We start from the raw sequence: 22,060 nt of genomic DNA, 5'->3' as shown, positions 1-22,060 counted from the left end.
CAGAATCAATAAGGGTAGAAAATACATTGCACAAAGTGTTATACCTCAATGCACAGAGTACAAGAAATAAGCTGGATGAGCTTGTTGCACTTTTACAGATTATCGATGTTGTGGCCGTCACTGAATCATGGCTGAAGGGTGGTTATGGTTGGGAGCTGAATGTCCAAGGTTACTGTTGCATTGGAGGAATAGGAAGGTAGGTAGAGGAGGTAGCATGGCTCTGCTGGTAAAGAATGGCGTCAAATCAGTAAAAAGGTGTGACGTAGGATCGGAAAACGTTGAATCTTTGTGGGTTTAGATAAGAAACTGCAAGAGTAAAATGATCCTGATGGCAGTTATATACAGGCCTCCCAGCAGTAACTGGAATGTGGACCACAGATTACAACGGGAAATAGAAAAGGAGTCAAAAGGGCAATGTTATGATAGTCATGGGAGATTTCAACATGCAGATTGATTGGAAAATCAGGTTGGTAATGGATCTCAAGAAAGTGAGTTTCCTTACGAGATGGCTTTTTAGAGCAGTTTGTCATTGAGCCTAGGGGATCAGCTATTGGGTGTTATGCAGTGAACCGGAGGCGATTAGGGAGCTTAAGGTAAAAGAACCCTTAGAAGACAGTGATCACAATATGATTTGAGTTCAGCTTGAAATTTGATAGGGAGAAAGTAAAGACTGACGTAACAGTATTTCAGTGGAGTTAAGGAAATTACAGTGGTATGAGAGAGGAGCTGGCCAAGATAAATTGAAAGAAAATGCTGGCAGGGGTGACAGCAGAACAGCAATAGTGTAAGTTTCTGGGAAAAATGAGGAAGGTGCAGGGTAGATGTACTCTATAAATGAAGAAATACTCAAATGGCAAAATATTATAACTGGCTGACAAGGGAAGGCAAAGCTAATCTAAAAGCAAAAGAGAGGACATACAACAAAGCAAAAATTAATGGAAAGAGAGGATTGGGAAGCTTTTTAAAACCTACAGACAGCAACTAAAAGAATTATTAGGAGGGAAAAGAAATTGGAAAGCAAGCTAGCAAACAATTATCAAAGTGGATAGCAAAAGTTTTTTCAAGTATGGAAAAAAAAGGGAGATGAGAATGGAGATAGGACCACTAGGAAATGAAGCCAGAGAAATAATAACATGGGACAAGGAGATAGCAGTTGAACTAAATGAGTATTTTGCATCAGTTCTTCACTGTGGAAGATGCTAGCAGTGTGTCAGATGTTGAAGGGTGTGAGAGAAGAGAAGTGAGTGCAATTACTATTACAAGGGAGAAGGTGCTTTAAAAAGCTGAAAGACCTCTGGGTACATAAGTCTCCGAGCCAGATGAACTGCGCCCTAGGGTTCTGAAAGAGGTAGTGGTAGAGATTGTGATGATCTTTCAAAAATCATTGGACTCTGTCATTGTGCCAGAGGATTGGAAAATTGCAAATGTCACTACGGTCTTTAAGAAAGGAGGAAGGCAGCAGAAAGAAAATTATAGACTAGTTAGCCTGACCTTAGTAGTTGGGAAGATGTTGGAGTCAATTGTTAAGGATGAGGTTATGGAGTACTTGGTGACACAGGACAAGATAGGACAAAGTCAGCATGGTTTCTTAAAGTGAAAAGTCTTGCCTGACAAACTTGTTGGAATTCTTTGAGGGGATTACAAATAGGATAGATAAAGGGAATGCAGTGGATGTTGTATATTTGGACTTCCAGAAAGCAACAGACAATAGGTGTAGGAGTAGGCCATTCGGCCCTTTGAGCCAGCACCACCAATCACTGTGATCATGGCTGATCATCCACAATCAGTACCTTGTTCCTGCCCATATCCCTTGACTCCACTATTTTTAAGAGCTCTATCTAACTCTTTCTTGAAAGCATCCAGAGAATTGGCCTCCAGTGCCTTCTGAGGCAGAGCATTCCACAGATCCACAACTCTCTGGGTGAAAAAGTTTTTCCTCAACTCCGTTCTAAATGGCCTACCCCTTATTGTTAAACTGTGGCCTCTGGTTCTGGACTCCCCCAACATCGGGAACATGTTTCCTGCCTCTAGTGTGTCCAATCCCTTAATAATCTTATATGTTTCAATCAGATCCCCTCTCATCCTTCTAAACTCCAGTGTATACAAGCCCGGTCACTCCAATCTTTCAACATATGACAGTCCCGCCATCCCGGGAATTAACCTCGTGAACCTACGCTGCACTCCCTCGATAGCAAGAATGTCCTTCCTCAAAGGCCTTTGATAAGGTGCCACACATGGGGCTGCTTACCAATTTAAGAGCCTGTGGTATTACAGTAAAGTTTCTGACATGGTTAGAGCATTGGTTGATTGGAATAAAGGATACTTTTCTGGTTGGCTGCCAGTGACTAGTGGTGTTCCGCAGGGATTGGTGTTGGGACTGCTTTTTATGCTGTATATCAATGATTTTGATGATGGAATAGATGGCTTTGTTGCTAAGTTTGCAGATAATACGAAGATTGGTGGAGGGGCAGGTAGTGTTGAGGAAACAGTTAGCTGCAGAAGGACTTAGATGAAATGCAATGTTGGGAAATGCATGGTCATGCACTTTGGTAGTAGAATTAAATATGTAGACTGTTTTCTAAATAGTGAGAAAGTGCAAAAATTAGAGATGCAAAGGGACTTGGGAGTCCTTGTGCAGAACACTCTAAAAGTTAACTTGCAGGTAGAGTCGGTGGTGAGGAAGGCAAATGCAATGTTAGCATTCATTTCAAGAGGTCTGGAATACAAGAGAAGGGATGTGATGCTGAGGCTTTATAAGGCACTGGTGAAGCCTCACCTTGAGTAATGGGAACAATTTTGGGCTCCTCATTTAAGAAAAGATGTGCTGGCATTGGAGAAGGTTTAGAGGAGGTTCACAAGGATGATTCTGGGAATGAAAGGGTTATCATAAGGGGAAGATTTGATAGCTGTGGGTCTGTACTTGCTGGAATTTAGAAGGATGTGGGGCGAACTCATGATAATGTCATGATAATCGTTGGGGATTTTAACATGAAAGTGGATAGGGAAAACCAGGCCATTGCTGGACCCCGAGAGAGAGAATTTGTAGAATATCTAAGAGATGGTTTTTTAGAACAGCTTGTTGTTGAGCTCACTAGGGGATCGGCTATGCTGGATTGGGTGTTGTGCAATGGTCCGGAGGTGATAAGAGAGCTTAAGGTTAAGGAACCCTTAAGGAACAGTGATCACGATATGATCGAGTTCACTTTGAAATTTGAGGAGAAACTAAATTCCAATGCGTCGGTATTTCAGTGGAATAGAGGAAATTACAAGGGCATGAGAGGGGAACTAGCCAAGGTTGACTGGAAAGGGACACTAGCAGGAAGGACAGCAGAGTAGAAATGGAATTTCTGTGAAAAATGAGGGAAGTGCAAGACAGATATATTCCAAATAAGAAGAAAATTTCGAAGGGAAGAAGGACACTACAGTGGCTGACAAGTGAAGTCAGAGCCAAAGTAAAAGCAAAAGAGACAGCATACAACGAAGCCAAAGCAAGATAGAGGATTGGGAAGCTTTTAAAAACTTGCAGAAGGAAACTAAGAAGGTCATTAAGAAGGAAAAGATGAATCATGAAAGGAAGCTGGTGACTAATATCAAAGAAAATACTAAAAGCTTTTTTAAATATATAAAGGGTAAAAGAGGGTTGAGGGTAGATATAGGACCAATAGAAAATGACACTGGAGATATTGTAATGAGAGACGCAGAGATGGCAGAGGAACTGAATGTGTATTTTGCATCAGTCTTCACAGTGGAAGACATCTGCAGTATACTGGACATTTAGGAGTGTCAGGGAAGTGTATGTACAGTGAAAATTACGACCTAGAAGGTGCTCAGGAAGCTTAATGGTCTGAGGGTGGATAAATCTCCTGGACCTGATGAAATGCACCCTTGGGTTCTGAAGGAAGTAGCTGGAGAGATTGTGGAGGCGTTAACAATGATCTTTCAAGAATTGATAGATTCTGGCATTGTACCAGATGACTGGAAAATTGCATGTTACTCTGCTATTTAAGAAGGGTGGGAGGCAACAGAAAGGAAACTATAGACCTGTTAGCCTGACATCAGTGGTTGGAAAGTTGTTGGAATCGATTATTAGGATGAGATTACGGAGTACCTGGAGGCACATGACAAGATAAGCCAAAGCCAGCATGGTTTCCTGAAAGGAAAATCCTGCCTGACTAACGTACTGCAATTTTTTGAGGAAATTACAAGCAGGGTAGATAAAGGAGATGCAGTAGATGTGGTGTACTTGGATTTTCAGAAGGTCTTTGACAAGGTGCCGCACATGAGGCTGCTTAGCAAGATAAGAGCCCATGGAATTACAGGGAAGTTACTAGCATGGGTAGAGCATTGGCTGATTGACAGAAAGTAGACAGTGGGAATAAAGGAATCTTATTCTGACTGGCTGTCGGTTACCAGTAGGGTTCCACAGGGATTGGTGTTGGGACCGCTGCTTTTTACAACGTATGCCAATAACTTGGACTGTGGGATTAATAGATTTGTGGCTAAGTTTGCCGATGACACAAAGATAGGTGGAGGAGCAGGTAGTGTTGAGGAAACAGAGCCTGCAGAGAGACTTAGGTAGTTTAGGGGAATGGGCAAAGAAGTGGCAAATGAAATACAATGTTGGAAAGTGTATGGTCATGTACTTTGGTGGAAGAAATAAATGGGCAGACTATTATTTAGATGAAGAGAGAATTCAAAATGACACAACATGGCTGACAAGGGAAAGAGAGGGCATATAATAGAGCAAAAATTAGTGGGAAGTTAGAAGATTGGTGAAGTTTTAAAAACGAACAGAAGGCAACAAAAAAGCCATAAGGGAAGAAAAGAGGAAATATTAAGGTAAGCTAGGCAACAATATCAAAGGGGATACAAAATATTTTTTCTGAGTAAAAGGCGAGAGTAGATATTGGAGTGCTGGAATATGGCGCTGGAGAGGTAGTAATGGGGGGGACAAGGAAATGGCGGACAAACTGAATAAGTGTTTTGCATCAGTCTTCACTGGAAGACATGAGCAGTATGCCGGAGGTTTAAGAATGTTGGGGGCAGAAGTGGGTGCAGTTGCTATTTCTAGTGAGAAGGTTCTCGAGAAACTAAAAGCTCTGAAGGTAGATAAGTCACCTGGGCCAGATGGACTACACCCCAGAGTTCTGAAAGAGTTAGCTGAAGAGATATAGAGGCATTAGTAATGATCTTTTAGATCCTGGCATGGTTCTGGAGGACCGGAAAATTGCAACTGTAACTCCACTCTTCAAGAAGGGTGAGAGGCAGACGAAAGGAAATTAAAGGCCGGTTAGTCTGACCTCAGTGATTCGGAGGATGTTGGAGTTGAATGCTGAGGTTTCAGGGTACTTGGAGGCACATGATAAAATAGGTTGTAGTCAGCATAGTTTCCTCAAGGGAAAATCTTGTCTGACAAATCTGTTGGAATTCTTTGAAGAATCACAAAGAAGAATCGGTGGTCGTTGTGTACTTGGATTTTCAAAAGGCCTTTGACAAGAGTTACAAGTTAAGAGTCCATGGTATTACAGGAAAGATACTAGCATGGATAAAGCAGTAGCTGATTGGCAGGAGACAGAGCGGGAATAAAGGGAGCTTTTTCTGGTTGGCTGCTGGTGACTACTGGTGTTCTGCAGGAGTCTGTGTTAGGACCGGTTCTTTTTACGGTATATGTCAGTGATTTCAATTACGGAATTGATGGCTTTGTGGCCAAGTTTGCGGATGATATGAAGATAGGTGGAGGGGCAGATAGTGTCGTGGAAGCAGGGAGGCTACAGACTGACTTGGACAGATTAGAAGAATGGTCAAAGAGGTGTCAAATGGAATATAGTGTTGGAAAGTGTATGATTGTGCACTTTGGTAGAAGAAATAAAAGCAGAGGCTATTTTCTAAACTTGAAGAGACAAAGGGGCTTGTGAGTCCTTGTGTAGGATTCCCTAAAGGTTAATTTGCAGGTTAAATTGGTGGTGAGGAAGGCAAATGCAATGTTAGCATTAATTTTGAGAGGACTAGAATATAAAAGCAAGGATGTACAATTGCAAGAGAAAATTTGTGAACCCTTTGCAATTATCTGGTTTTCTACATTAATTATTCATACAATGTGGTCCGATCTTCATCCAAGTCACAATAATAGACAAACACAATCTGCCTCAACTAATAACACACAAACAATTAAGCGTGGAATTTATGAAAAGCTTTTGCCATGTGCCCTTTCAAATGTATTGAGTTTCAGTGGGCCCGTACTCACTGGAATTTAGAAGAATGAGAGGTTATCTCATTGAAACCTATCAAATGTTGAAAGGCCTAGATACAGTGGATGCGGAGAGGATGCTTCCTATGGTGGGGCAGTCCAGGACCAGAAGGCACAACTTCAGAATAGAGGGATGTCCATTTAGAATGGAGATGAGGTATTTCTTTAACCAAAAGGTGGTGAATCTCTGGATCTCTTGTTTGCACTGGCAGCTGTGGAGGCCAAGTCATTGGGTATATTTAAGGCGGAGGTTGATAGATTCTTCATTAGTCAGGCCATGAAAGGTTATGGGGAGAAGTTAGAAGAATGCGGTTGAGAGGGAAATGTATCTTCCATGATGAAATGGTGGAGCTGATCCGATGGGCTGAATGTCCTAATTCTGCTCTTATGCCATATCGTATTAGGGAAACCCTGCTGCCTCTGCACCATCTCACGACAGCCCTCACTCCTGTGTTTGCCCACCCACACTGGCTCCAACTTGAGCATCTTGTTTAGGGATGCAGAGCTGGGCTGGGAAGTGGCTGACGGAGTTCAACCCAGAAAAAGTGTGAAGTGATTCACTTCGGAAGGTCGAATTTGAAGGCGGTATACAGGGTTAATGGCAGCTTTGTTATCAGTGTGGAGGAGCAGAGGGAACTTGGGGGTCCACATCCATAGATCCCTCAAAGCTACTATGCAGGTTGATAGGGTGGTTAAGAAGGCATATGGTGTTTTGTCCTTCATTCATCAGAGGATTGAGATTAAGAGCCATGAGGTAATGTTGCAGCTCTGTAAACCTGGTTCGACCACATTTGGACGATTGTGTTCAGTTCCGGTCGCCCCATTGTAGAAAGTACGTGAAAGCTTCAGAGAGGATGCAGAGCAGATTTACAGTATGCTAGATTAAAGGGCATGTCTTATCAGAATCAGGTTTAATATCAGAAGCATATGTTGTGAAATTTGCTAACTTAGCAGCGGCAGTATAATGCAATACATGATAATACAGAAAAAAGTAAGTAAATCAATTACAGTAAGTATATATTTGTTTATTAAATAATTGAATTAAAAACAGTGCCAAAGCAGGAATAATATTTAAAAAAACTAAGGTGGTGTTCATAGGTTCAATGTCCATTGAGGAATCAGATGGCCCAGGGAAAGAAGCTGTTCCTGGATCGCTGAGTGTGTGCCTTCAGGCTCTGTACCTCCTTCCTGACGGTAACGTTGAGAAGAGGGCATGTCCTGGATGGGGGTCTTGGCAGGCAGTGACTAGTGGGGTACCGCAAGGCTCAGTGCTGGGACCCCAGTTGTTTCCAATATATATTAATGACTTGGATGAGGGAATTAAATGCAGCATCTCCAAGTTTGCGGATGACACGAAGCTGGGCGGCAGTGTTAGCTGTGAGGAGGATGCTAAGAGGATGCAGGGTGACTTGGATAGGTTGGGTGAGTGGGCAAATTCATGGCAGATACAATTTAATGTGGATAAATGTGAAGTTATCCACTTTGGTGGCAGAAATAGGAAAACAGATTATTATCTGAATTGTGGCCGATTAGGTAAAGGGGAGGTGCAACGAGACCTGGGTGTCATTATACACCAGTCATTGAAAGTGGGCATGCAGGTACAGCAAGCAGTGAAAAAGGCGAATAGTATGCTGGCATTCATAGCAAGAGGATTCGAGTACAGGAGTAGGGAGGTACTACTGCAGTTGTACAAGGCCTTGGTGAGACCACACCTGGAGTATTGTGTGCAGTTTTGGTCCCCTAATCTGAGGAAAGACATCCTTGCCATAGAGAGAGTACAAAGAAGATTGATTCCTGGGATGGCAGGACTTTCATATGATGAAAGACTGGATGAGCTAGGCTTATACTCGTTGGAATTTAGAAGATTGAGGGGGGATCTGATTGAAACGTATAAAATCGTAAAGAGATTGGACAGGCTAGATGCAGGAAGATTGTTTCCGATGTTGGGGAAGTCCAGAACGAGGCGTCACAGTTTGAAGATAAAGGGGAAGCCTTTTAGGACTGAGATTAGGAAAAACTTCTTCACACAGAGAGTGGTGAATCTGTGGAATTCTCTGCCACAGGAAACAGTTGAGGCCAGTTCATTGGCTATATTTAAGAGGGAGTTAGATATGGCCCTTGTGGCTAAAGGGATCAGGGGGTATGGAGGGAAGGCTGGTACAGGGTTCTGAGTTGGATGATCAGCCATGATCATACTGAATGGCGGTGCAGGCTTGAAGGGCCAAATGGCCTACTCCTGCACCTATTTTCTATGTTTCTATGTTTAATAATGGACTCTGCCTTTCTGAGGCACCACTCCTTGAAGATGTCTTGGATAATACAGAGGCTAGTGCCCAAGATGGGGCTGACTAATTTTACGACCTTCTCTAGCTTCTTTTGATCCTGTGTCATAACCCCGCCCCATACCAGACAGTGATGCAGCCCATCAGAATGCTCTCCAAGGTACATATGTGGAAGTTTTTGAGCGTTTTAGGTGACAAACAAAATCTCTCGTGTCTTATGAGGAAAAGCTGAGCAAGCTGGGCTTTTCTCTCAGGAGCGAGGGAGGGTGACTTGATAGAGGTGTTCAAGATGATGAGACATAAATTGCTGGTGAACGCAGCAGGCCAGGCAGCATCTCTAGGAAGAGGTGCAGTCGACGTTTCGGGCCGAGACCCTTCGTCAGGACTAACTGAAGGAAGAGTGAGTAAGAGATTTGAAAGTGAGAGGGGGAGGGGGAGATCCAAAATGATAGGAGAAGACAGGAGAGGGAGGGATGGAGCCAAGAGCTGGACAGGTGATTGGCAAAGGGGATATGAGAGGATCATGGGACAGAAGGCCCAGGGAGAAAGACAAGGGGGAGGGGGAGAAATCCGGAGGATGGGCAAGGGGTATAGTCAGAGGGACAGAGGGTAAAAAAGGAAAGAGAGAAAAAGAATGTGTGTATATAAATAAATAACGGATGGGGTACGAGGGGGAGGTGGGGCATTAGCCAAATACATTTTCCCTAGGGTGGAAATGGTTAATACGAGTGGGTATAATTTTAAGGTGATTGGAGGAAAGTGCAGGGGGGGATGTCAGAAATAGTGATTTTTTTTTACACAGTGGTTGGTGGGTGTTTGGAACATTTTGTCAGGAAGGCTGGTAGAGGCACATACATTAGGGACATTTAAGAAACTTAGACAACTGGATGGAAGAAAAATGGAGGGCTATGTGGAAGGGAAGGGTTAGATTGATCTTAGAGTAGGTTATAAGGTCAGCACAACTTTGTGGGCAGAAGGGCTTGAACTGTGCTGTCCTATGTTCTGATCGCTTTCAGCTACAGTGGGTTGAAAAAATGTATCCCTAAGGTGACCTTTAATTCTCCTACCTTTCACCTTAAACCCTTGTCCTCATTTTTTGATAGCCTTATTGTAGGGAAAAGCTTTTGATTATCTCCCCTGTCTATTCCTCGCATGTACTGATCTTCATCTTGCCCCCCTCTGCTTCCTTTACACCTTTCAGCCTTACAACCAATTCCCCACCGCCCGCCTTGATCTCTGTGCCCTCTTAATTGTGACCACTTGACAACACGCCGATGGGACTCAGGAGGTTCCTCCACCACTCTGGGTGTGTTGCTCCAGGTTTCCAGCATCTGCAGAATCCCTTGTATTTCCATCTGACCCCCTTGACCATCGCAGAATTGAATTGCTGTGCTCCTGGTGGCTGTGCCTTCAGTTACCAGAGTCCTGAGTTCTGGAATCTTCCCCCTAAACTTCTCTGACATTGATTCCTAGTGAAGGTTCTTGACTCAAAACGTCCACTGTCCATTTCCCTCCCTAGATGCTGCCTGATCCACTGTGTTCCTCCAGTGTTTTATCAGTTTGCTTTGCCCCTCCCCCCCACCTCTTCGTACTTTTAAACATCAATGCAATCTGCCTAATTGACCAAGCTTCTGATCGCCATCCCTCCTGTAGCTTACCATCAGTTTTTTGCGTGTGAGAATGTCCAATGTTGGGTGGTAGGATGGAGATGCTTCTACCAAAGGTGTGTAAGGCGTTCCTACCTCTGCTAGCCTGCAGGTCACCCTTGGGCAAGGGTGTAGCACCAGCTTAGCCCCCCGATCAGGGTCACGTGAGTCCGTGGGAGCAGGTGGTGGATGGTCAGATGAGCAGCTGGTGCACATCACAAGTCCTGGCTATGCGACCACTGACTCCAGGCAGACAAACTCTGAAGAGTATTGATAATGGCTGGGGTCACCTGTCTTGTAAAGACACTGCCCAGAAGAAGGCCGTGGCAAACCATTCCCGTAGAAAATTTTTTTGAGAGCAATCGTGGTCGTGGGACCATGATCGCCCATGTCACAACGATGATGATGAAGAATGTCCCAAGAGACAGCATGTCAGGTCAATGTTCTTGGACAGGCATAGACTCAGAAGGCTAGCGTGGAGTAGAGCAGAGATGAAGTTTAGCTTTATTTGTCACATGTATATCGAAACATACAGCAAAATGTGTGGTTTGCGTCACTGACCAACACAATCAGAGGGTGTGATGAGGTCAGACCAGAGGTGTTGCCGTACTTCTGGTGCCAACGTAGCATGCTCACAACTTACCAACCCTGACTAAATCGTACGCCTTTGGACTGTGGGAGGAAACCGGAGCACCCGGAGGAAACACACATGGTCACAGGGGGAACATTCAAAGTTCAAAGCAAACTATATACAACTCTGAGATTCGTTTTCTTGTGGGTATACTCAATAAGGCCAATAACCCTAATAGAATCGATGAGGGGATGATAGCAATGAATGCAGAGGCGTAGTCGATAAAGAGCATCCTGAAGTGTACATCTTTGCTGTCCAGATGTTCCAGGGTTGAGGGAAGAGCCAGTGAGATGGCATCTGCTATGGACCTTGTGCCAGTAGGCAAATTGGGGTGGATCCAAGTCTTGTCTTTGGCAGGAGTTGATATGTTTCATCACCAACCATTCAAAACACTTAATCACAGTGGTATGCTATGGACGATGGCTGTTGAGGCAGGTTACCATGTTCTCTTGGGCACCAGTATAAGCTTGAAGCCTGCTTGGAGTAGATGGGTACCTTAGACTGCCAAAGTGAGAGGTTAAGTGATCACAGCCAGTTGATCAGTACTGGTCTTTACTTCTGCACCAGATACTTTTCGTGGGTTTATCCTCACACTCACGTTGGCCTCAGAGACTGAAATCACAGGGTCATCAGGGATTGTGGGAGTCTGTGATGGTTCCTCCATGTTCTGACAGTCAAAGCGAGCATAGAAGGCATTGAGCTCATCTGGGAGTGAAGCCCTGTTGTCACCTATATCGCTCAATATCACTTTGTAAGAGGTGATAGCGTTCAAGCCTGCCACAACTGTCGAGCATCCTTCATTGATTCAAGTTTAGTCCGGAATTGCCACTTCGCCTGTGAGATGGCTTTCTGGAGATCATACCTGGACCTCTTGTTACTTTCTTGGTTGCCAGAATTGAATGCCTCTGATCTGGCCCTCAGCAGTTTGCAGATCTCAGGATTTCCAGCAGATCTTATGTACAAAAAACTTTCAAATTCAATCCAGGCAAAGTCCTATGACTCTTTACTGCACCCCTTCTAGCTTGATGACACCTTTCCTGTAGTATGGCGCCCATAATTGCAAACAATGTTCCAAATAGATACAATGTTTTGTCATTGACCATCCCTAAACACCCTGGGGAAGGTGGTGAGAGCTGCTTCTTGAACCGCTGGTAAAGGTGCTCCCACAGAGTTGCTGGGCAGAGCAATTCAGGGTTTACGTCCAGTGTTGATGGGGGAATGGTGATGTGTTTCCAAGTCAGGAAGGTGTGCACCGTGGAAGGGAATCTGCAGGTTGAGGGTATTCGCCGTTGCCTTCTGCAGTTGAACTTGGTCACTGAGGTAGTGGGAACAAGTATTAGCCTGTTCAGAGAAGCCCAGATCCCAAGGCTGAAGAATAAACAAACATGAGTTTCTGCAGATGATGCTGGAAATCCTGTGTGTGTGTGTGTGTGTGTGTCTGTCTGTCTGTCTGTCTCTCTCTCTCACACACACACACACACACACAGACGCGCGCGCGCGCTCTCTCTCTCTCTCTCTCACACACACACACACACACACACACACACACACACACACACACACACACACACACACACACACACACACACACACACACACACACACACACACACACACACACACACACCAGGTCGGCCAGCATCTATGGAGGGGAACGAACAGTTGACATTCTGGGCTGAGATCACTCCTGATGAAGGGTCACCAATTGTTATCGATGCACTACAGAAAGCGTCCTGTCAGGATGCATCACAGCTTGGTATGACAACAGCTCTGCACATGACCACAAGAAACTGCAGAGTTGTTGACACGGCTCAGCACACCACAGGAGCTAGCGTCCCCCTATGGACTCTTGTTGACACTGCCCTCTGCCTCCGTAAGGCAGCCAGTTACTACCCACCCCGGACATTCTCTCTTTTCCCCTCTCCCATGAGGCGGAAGGTACCAAAGCCTGACAGGACGTATCACCAGGCTCAATGACAGTTTGTACCCCGCTCTTATAATGGTTCCTCAATATAAACTGGAGTGTGGACCTCACAATCTAATTCGTGATCATTTTGCACTTTACTCTGTCTGTAACTGTTACACTTTATTCTGAATTCTGCTATTGTTTTCCTTTGTACTACCTCAATGCACTGTGTAATGATTTGATCTGTATGAGCAGTGTGCCAAACAAGCTTTTCACTGTATCTTGGTACACATGACACTAATTAACCAGTTTACCAGTCTCCTTTTAGTTTGGTCATTTGGATTTGGTCTCCTCAACAGCCCTGTACTCACATACTGACTCTCGCCCTTTCTGTGTTCTTGCCCTCCCCATGTGTAACCACAAGCACATGACCCTCTTCATTTCCACCCACTTGTACTCCCGATAACAGGATCACTTGGCAACTGGTGAAGCGCCTTCAGTTTTGGGACCCCCAGATTCAGGAGATTCCTTTCCCCCCCAAAATCTTCATTTTCATCTCTTTCTCTCCCCCTCTCACACCCCCTCTCCCTCTCCTTTGCCTGCGCACTCATTTTTCCTGTGTGTGCTCTCTCGTTCCCTCTCGCCCACCATGACATTTCTGTCAGTGTCCTTTCCCCCATTATGCTGTTACATGAATAACTTCAAACCTCACCTAACCATTAAATCCAAAGCATTTACGATGATGTACGTTTGTAAATACTACAGTTAAAGTGATTAATTAATTACTGGTAACTATTGTAATTGATTACAATAATGATTCTCTTTTCCCCTCGCAATAATTGAATGTACACAGGCATTAAATTTGTTCAGAAGAGCTTAATATATTCCTGTTATGGAGAGGAGTTGTTAAAATCACTTACCTAGCGAAATGAATTCTGCTGCTTGGTTGTTGTAAGATACACACTATCTGTCCACACAGATAGAAGTGCATTGCAATCTACCCCTGCCAGATGAACGTGCTAGGGGGAATGTACTACTGAGCAGTCCAACTGGATGTCCAGGAAGGGCAGTGGGTAAGGGAAACAAGTTTCTATTTTGGACTATTGAATTTAAACTTTAGCTTGCTGCTGTCGTTCCTATTTGCCAAAGGAAAGAGGACTAGAATTTAAAAGCAAGGATGCAATGGTGAGGCTTTATAAAGCGTTAGTCAGGCTGCACTTGGAGTATTGTGAGCAGTCTTGGACCCCCCCCCCCCCCCCCCCGGTCAAAGAAAGGATCTGCTGGCATTGGAGAGGGTGTAGAGGAAGTTCATGAGAATGATTCTGGGAATGAAAGGGTTAATGTATGGGGAACATTCAATGGCTCTGCGCCTGTACTTGCTTGAGTTTAGAAGAATTAGGGGGAAATCTCATTGAAATCTATGAGATATCAAAAGGCCTAGACAGAATGGACTTGGAGAGGATGTTTTGTATACTGGGAGAGTCTAGGACTGAGGGCACAGCTTTAGAACAGAGATGAGCAGGAATTTCTTTAACGGAGTCCTTGCTTAATGGTATTGGTCCAAGGCATAAGAAAGGTTGGGAAGCAAGCCCTTTTTTTGCCTCGGTGGTGAATCTGTGGAACTCATGGCTACAGACAGCTGTAGAAGCCAAGTCATTGGGTATATTTTAAGTGGAGGTTGATGAGTTCTTGATTAGTCAGGGTATCAAAGGTTACAAGGAGAAGACTGGAGAATGAGGTTGAGAGGGATAATAAATCAGCCATGATGGAATGGCACAGTAGACTCGATTGGCTGAATGGCCTAATTCTGAGCTTGTGTCTTATTCCTATGGATAAGGAGGTGCGTTTACGTAAGATACAATAGAATTTATGCAAAACTATACACAAACAAAGACTGACAATGTGAAAAAGAAGACAAACTACAAATAAAAAATTACTACTGAGAACATGGATTGTAAAGTGAGTCTAGGTTGTGGAATCAGCTCAGAGTTGAGTGTAGTTATCCACACTGGTTCAGGAGCCTGGTGGTTGTAGAGGAAAACTGTCCCTGCACTTGGAGGTGTGGGACCTCTTGCCCAATGGTGGTAGTGTGAGAGACCCTCGCCTGGTGGATGTTGAATTCTTGTGTCACCGCTCCTTGTAGGTGTGCTCAGTGGTGGGAAGGGCTTTGCCTGTGATGGACTGGGCTTTATCCGCCATTTTCTGCAGCCTTTTCCATTCATGGGCATTTGGTGTTTCCATACCAGGCCATGATACAACCAGTTAGTAACTTTGACAAGTACCTGCAGTACTTTTTGTAGATGGTACGCACTGTAGCTACTACCCCGTTATGGCCTTGCACCTTATTGTTTACCTGCTCTGCACTCTCTCTGTAGCTGTTACACTTTATTCTGCATTTTGTATTGTTTTACCTTGTTCTACCTCAATGGTCCATGTAATGACCTGATCTGTATGAACCATATACAAGACAAGCTTTTCGCTGTGCCTTGGTTCATGTGGCAATACGAGGGGTGATTGATAAGTTCGTGGCCTAAGGTGGAAGGAGTCAATTTTAGAAAACCTAGCACATTTATATTTCCTACATTTACACACTTAGTCCAGCGGTCGTGGAGCATACGGATCCCTTCTTTGTAGAAGTCGGCGTCTTGGACCTCTAGAGGTGGTCCACAGCAGGGGTGATTGATAAGTTCGTGGCCTAAAGTAGAAGGAAATGAGAAGAAACTTCAAACTTTCTGCATTTTCACACAAGGAGTTGAACTGCACGTGCATGTAACGAGAGCTGTATAACTCAACTCCTTCTACCTCAGGCCACGAACTTATCAATCACCCCTGCTGTGGACCACTTATACAAAGAAGGGATCCATATGCTCCACGACTGCTGGACTAAGCGTGTACATGTAGGAGGGGACTATGTTGAAAAATAAATGTACTAGGTTTTCTAAAACTGACTCCTTCTACCTTAGGCCATGAACTTATCAATCACCCCTTCTAATAAATCAATTCCTCCCACACACACTCACCTGTCCACCCAAGTTTCTTCTTCCTTTGTTTCTCTTTGCCATTCCCTTCTCCTCTCCTCCCTCCCTGCCTGTTTCTGTCTCTACGATATTCCTTATAATTGTTGAATGTGTTGTTTTTGTTCTATGTCGCACCCTGACCAACGCCCCACAGCAAATTCCTAATACGTGTAAATGTATATATGGTGAATAAACTTGCTCTGGAACCTTGATCCTCTATGCCTCTCCCCACTATCTGGTTCCACCAATCACCCTCAGGTTAAATTTCATCTGAACTTTCCTGGGCACTTGCACAGCACTCTCTGTAACTGCAGCAACACACTCAAAGTGCCGGAGGGTCTCAGCAAGTCAGGCAGCATCCATGCCCCAAGCAGGCCCTCCATGTGAGGCAACACTTCCCCTGCAAATCTGCTGGGGTTGTCCGCTGTGTTCGGTGCTCCCGATGTGGCCTCCTCTCCACTGGGGGACCTCTTCGTCGAGCGCCTGCACACCATCTGTCAAAAGCGGAACTTCCCTGTGGCCAAACATTTTAATTTCCATTCCCATTCCCGTTCCGATGTATCAGTCCATGGCCTCTTCTTGTGCCAAGAGGAGGCCACCCCCAGGGTGGATGAGCGACACCTTATATTCACCTAGGTAGCCTCCAATCTGATGGCGTAAATATCAATTTCTCCTTCCAGTTTAAAAAAAAATTCTCTCCCCCTCTCCTCTCCTATTCCCTACTCTGGCCCTTTGCCTTTTTCTCACTTGCCCATTAGTTACCCCTGGTGATCCACCTCCTTCCCTTTCTCCTATGGTCCACTCTCCTCTCCTGAAAGATTCCTTCCTCTCCAGCGTTTTACCTTTCCCACCCACCTGGCTTCACCTCTCACCTCCTCGCTATCCTCCTTCCCCTTCCCCGCCTTTTTATTCTGGCGTCTTTCCCCCTTCCGTCTCAGTCCTGATGAAGGGTCTCGGCCAGGAATGTCGACTGTTTATTCATCTCCATCGATGCTGCCTGACCTGCCGAGTTCCTCCGGCACTTTGTGTGTGCTGCTGTGGATTTCCGGCATCTGCAGAATCTCTTGTGTTTAATTTTTCTGTATTTTGTTTTCTTCTTGTATCTCAATGTGTTTATGTGGGGAGATGACCTGCCTGGATGTCATGTACCAAGTTTTTACGCGGTATCCCGGTACATGTTACAACAATAAACTGCTAGCCCTCCATTTATTTATTGAGATACAGCGCAGTCCAATGAGCTCATGCTGCTCAGTTACACCAATGAGACCAATTAACCTACAAACCCGTACGTCTTTGGAATGTGGGAGGAAACCAGAGCATCCGGAGGAAATCCACGTGGTCACGGGGAGAACGTACAAACACAGACAGTGGTGGGAATTGAGCCCAGGTTGCTGGTGCTGTGATAGTGTTACGCTGACTGCTACACCACTGTGCCGCCCTTGTACTGGTCCATTTCGACACCCCCCCCCCACACACACACACACACACACAGTTGGTTATTGTAAATTGTCCTGTGATTAGGGTAGTGTTAAATCGGGGGGGGGGGGGGGGTCGCTGGGCTTGAAGGGCCGGAAGGGCCTATTCTGCGCTGTGTCCCTCAGTAAAATGAACATTGTGGGCAGGAGGGCCTATCCCTCTGCTGTACTCTAACCCCTGTCCTGTTTGCTTTGTGTCTCAGTGTGGTGTGTCCCGTGTCTAGCATCATTTGAAATTCTCCAGGAGATCTGCCGAACGGAGAAGCTCACTTGCTCTGCCCTGGGGATCACCAAAAAGGACTTGAAGGAGTACGAGGTGGAATATCTGTGCGGATACAAGAAAGAGAAGGTAGGCGCTCCCTGTACATGGACATCAGTCGATGTATCGGCTGGGATGAAGGGAGATCACTCTTCATTGGCTGTGGTTGGGGTACGAGGGCTAACAGTGGAGGACGGCATGGGACCGTGAGACCATGAGATATAGGAGCAGAATTAGGCCACTTGGCCCACTGAATCTGCTCTGCCATTTCATCATGGCTAATCCATTTCCCTGTCAGCCCCAATCTCCTGTCTTCTCCCCGTATTCCTTCATGTCCTGACTAATCAAGAATCTATCAACGTCTTCCTTAAATATACCCAATGACTTAGTCTCCACAGATGCCTGTGGCAACGATTTCCACAGAGTCACCACTCTCTGGCTAAAGAAGTTCCTCCTTATCTCAGTTCTAAATGGACATCCCGCCATTCTGAGGCTGTGCCCTCTGGTCTTAGACTCCCCCACCATAGGAAACATCCTCTCCACATTCACTCTATTGAGGCCTTCCAACATTCGGTAGGTTTCAATGAGGTCATCCCTAGCTCTTCTGAATTCCAGTACATACAGACCCAGAGCCATCAAACGCTCTTCATATGACAAGTCCTTTAATCCTGGAATCATTTTCATGAACCTCCTTTGAACCCTCCCCAATGTCAGCACATCTTTCTTGGATGAGGGCCCCAAAACTGCTCACAGTACTCCAGGTGAGGCCTCACCAGAGCTGTCTAAAGCCTCAACATTACATCCTTGCTTGTATAATTGACAGAGGACCAATTGGTTGTGTTTAATGGTGTGGTAGGTCGGAAATGGAATCATAAACTCTTTTCTGCTAAACTTTGGCTATAGGCTTCTGTATTCTAGTTTTCAATGATGTCTCCCCAGGCCACTGACCCTTACATCCCTGATTTTGTCTGTGATTAAAAATCTGTCTCTGTATGCTGTGAATATTCTCGGCATGGGAACCAGGTTTATTATCACTGGCATACTCAGTGGTCACTTTCTTAGTTACCTCTTGTATCTCTTTGGATGTTGGCCGTTCACTGGGTGTTTTTTTGTTTTCCGCACCATTCTCTGTAAACTAGAGATTGTTGTGTATGAAAATCCCAGGAGATCAGCAGTTTCTGAGATACTCAAACCATCCTGTCTGGCACCAACAATCATTCCATGGTCAAAGTTACTTAGATCACATTTCTTCCCCTTACTGATGTTTGGTCTGAACAACAACTGAACCTCTTGACCATGTCGACATGCTTTTATGCATGGATTTACTGCCACGTGATTGGCTGATCAGGTATTTGCATGAACAAGGTGGTGTACAGGTGTATCTAACATGGTGGCCACTAAGTGTAGATGGCATGGTCTGTTGTATTGCTGCAGCAGTGTAGTGCAGAAGTAATTACAAAATAAACAGTGAGATGTTCATGGGTTCTTGGTCCATTCAGGAATCTAATGGTGGAGGGGAGAAAGAAGTTTCTGAATCATTGAGTTTGGGTCTTCAAGCTTCTGTACCTGTGCCCTGATGGTAGCAGTAGAAGCTGGCAGGTCCTGGATCCTGACAGTGCTTAATGATAGATGCCATCTTCTTGAACATAGAGTACAGCACAGTTCAGGCCTTTTGGCCCACAATGTTGTGCCAACCTTTTAACTTTCCTCTTCCACAAATGGTTCTGCCTTCTGAAGATGTTCCTGATGGTGGGGAAGGTTGTGCCCATGATGGAGCTGGTTAAGTCTACGACCCTCTTGCAATCCTGTGCATGGGAGCCTCCATACCAGGCGGTGATGCAGCCAGTCAGAATGCTCTCCACCGTACATTTTTAGAAATTTGGTGACGTGCTGAATCTCCTCGAACTCCTGATGAAGTAGAGCAGCTGGAGTGCCTTCTTCATGATTGTGTCAGTGTGTTGGGACCAGTTTAGATCCTCTGAGACGCTGACACACAGAAATGTAAATGTATAAATTCTAGAAAGGTGAATGTACACATTAAGTGTAGGAACCAGGCCTGTCGTGTCCATTTAGGCAGCTTACGTTCCGGCCCCACCGAACACTCAGCTCTCGCCTGTGGCTCCAAGGAGCTGTTTGCATCCCACTTCGAAAGCCGGGCTAAACCAGGCAAGGGCAGCTGGTGGGCCTCGTACCCCAGTGAGAGAGGGACATGCCTGTCCTAGCACATGAAGTCAGCTCCAGCAGACTGTGGGGGATGAGATCTACAGTGAGACCCAACAGCCAGGAAGGTGGTACTGCAATGCTCCGTGGAGAGCGAAGGGCATGACAAGGCACAGAAGACGTCATGGTGATCCACTGCAGCCAAGGAAGAACCAGTTTGTGACGTTCACTCATACCACTGGACCCGGACTTCTGTGGGCAAGAGATGGAGCTGCCCCAGTGCACTGGCTTTCCACCTTAAAAACTCTCCCACGTGGGTCTCCTGTCATTGTCAGAGACAATGGACAACCACCACCACCGCCATACAATAGGACCACGGTTGACCTGATGTGATCTCCACTCTAAACTGCCACCCATAGCTGATGATCTTCCACCACGTTCCCCCCCCCCAGTACTTATCAAGTAATAACCTACCACTGCCTTAAATATGTTCATAAGCTCTATCTCAGATACTCACGAGTCTAGGAGGGAAGTAATTTTGCCTCATTTCTGACTTAAATAGATGACAGCCACCCCAATTTGTAAATGGTGTTCCTGAGTTCCATATGCTCCCTCAAGAGCAACGTTCCCTCTGAGGTGTGCGTGTGTTTGCGCCCACACCTTTTGCCGCTGGCACACGAAGGAATTTAAACTGCGCACAGAAGGTCGTCACCCTCTACCTCGTTTGCATGTTGAATATATTTCATAATCGTACACAATCACATTTCCTTTTCCGGTTTCTGATGCGGACGTTATTGTCAACATGGAGTTTGCGATGATTTGTTTGCAGGTTTTAGAACGGCCTTATTTATACCGTTTTTATTGAAGAAATTATTCAATGGGCATGTATTGTTGTCACTGGGCAAAAAATTGCCCAGCACAAGATTTTTGCGCGCACTGGTCATTACAAATTAGAGGGAACATTGCTGAAGAGGAAACATCCTTTGCACGTTCACCTACAGCACAAGTCTCTTGTCAATTCAGCAGCAAAGTCACTGACATATGTTGTGAAATTCGTTTTGCGGCAGCAGTGCAGTGGAATACATAAAAATTCCTGTGATTTACAGGATGAAATATTTTTTAAAAAGTGCAGTAAGAGAGTAAGTACTGAGGTAGTGTTCGTGGGTTCATGGACCATTCAGAAATCTGATGGTGGAGGGGAAGAAGTGCTCCTGAAATGTTGAGTCTGTGCCTTCAGACTCCTGTACCTCCTTCCCGATGTTAGCAATGGGAAGGGGGCATGTCCTGCGTGATTGGGGGGGGGGGGGTCCTTAATGATGGATGCCACCTTCTTGAGGAGCTGCCTTTTGAAGGGGTCCTTGATGGTGGGGTGGCTATTTAGATATTTAGATTTAGAAGACATGTAGTCCCCTTTTTATTGTCATTTAGTAATGCATGCATTAAGAAATGATACATTATTTCCTCTGGTGTGATATTACAAAACAGGACAGACCAAGACTGAAAAAACTGACAAAACACATAATTATAATGTACAGTTACCACAGTGCAACAATACCATAACTTGATGAAGAAGTCCATGAGCACAGTAAAGTTCAAAGTTTCTCAAATGTCCCACATCTCACGCAGACGGGAGAAGGAAGAAAAACCCTCCCTGTCATGCCGACCACAATCTGACTCTGAGTCATCCGAAAACTTCGAGCTCTGATCAGCTCTCCGACACCGAGTACTGAGCGCCATCTCTGTCCGAACGATTCGACCTCCTTCTCAGTCGCCAAAAGCAGGCAAGGCTGGGGATTTTGAGGCCTACCCTCCGAAAGATTCCTGACCGCACAATAACGACAGCAGCAAACGGGTGTTTCAGAAATTTCTCCAGGTGTTCCTCTGTGCTTTCATGTCCATTCTCTATCAAATCAGAATTGGCTACGGGCCCTATTTAACAGATATGATATCAGTTTTCACCGGAGGGCTGCGCACACACAGGCGCGCCGCCATCTTCTCCTCCCAACTAGTGCCCTTCATGGAGCTGGCTGAGGTGACAACCCTCTGCAGCTTTTCCTGATCCTGTGTGTTATGTGTGCGAAGCCCAGTGGCCGTAAGTAACACGAGAGGCGGAGAGGTGAGGAGTACACATGTGCTGCTGTTTGAATTGTAAGTCATCTCCCCAGAATGCCCCTTCACACTACGTTCAGTATGTAACACACAGGCTGGCGTGACAGCAACCCGTAAGGGTCAAGCTATACATGAATGGATAACACAGTGCTTCCGTACCAGATACACATGCAATCAGTTAGAATGTTCTCCACAGTACATTTCGCTCGTCTTTGGCAGCATACCAATCCAGTGTACTGTTCGTCCAACTTTCCTTTTTAATCATGAGTTTGTAAAAGCTGCTTGTCCTGTCCTTAAGCTGACTAAACGGGACACTGCGGAGTAATCT

At 45.3% G+C, this 22,060-nt stretch overlaps 1 protein-coding gene across 1 annotated transcript in view; it reads left to right on the top strand.

Annotated features, from left to right (window-relative positions):
- Positions 1–22,060, top strand: part of LOC140186762 (histone-lysine N-methyltransferase SUV39H2-like) — a 50,140-nt gene that overhangs the window by 4,560 nt on the left and 23,520 nt on the right. The window contains exon 2 of the mRNA XM_072241296.1: positions 17,408–17,553. Coding sequence (XP_072097397.1) covers positions 17,408–17,553 — 146 coding nt within the window. The remainder of the gene's footprint in view (positions 1–17,407; positions 17,554–22,060) is intronic.

This window comes from Mobula birostris, chromosome 23, assembly GCF_030028105.1.
Source record: "Mobula birostris isolate sMobBir1 chromosome 23, sMobBir1.hap1, whole genome shotgun sequence".
NCBI classification, from domain to species: Eukaryota; Metazoa; Chordata; class Chondrichthyes; order Myliobatiformes; family Myliobatidae; genus Mobula; species Mobula birostris.
The sequence above is the reverse complement of the archived record's forward strand: the minus strand, read 5'-3'. Positions and strand labels throughout refer to the sequence as shown.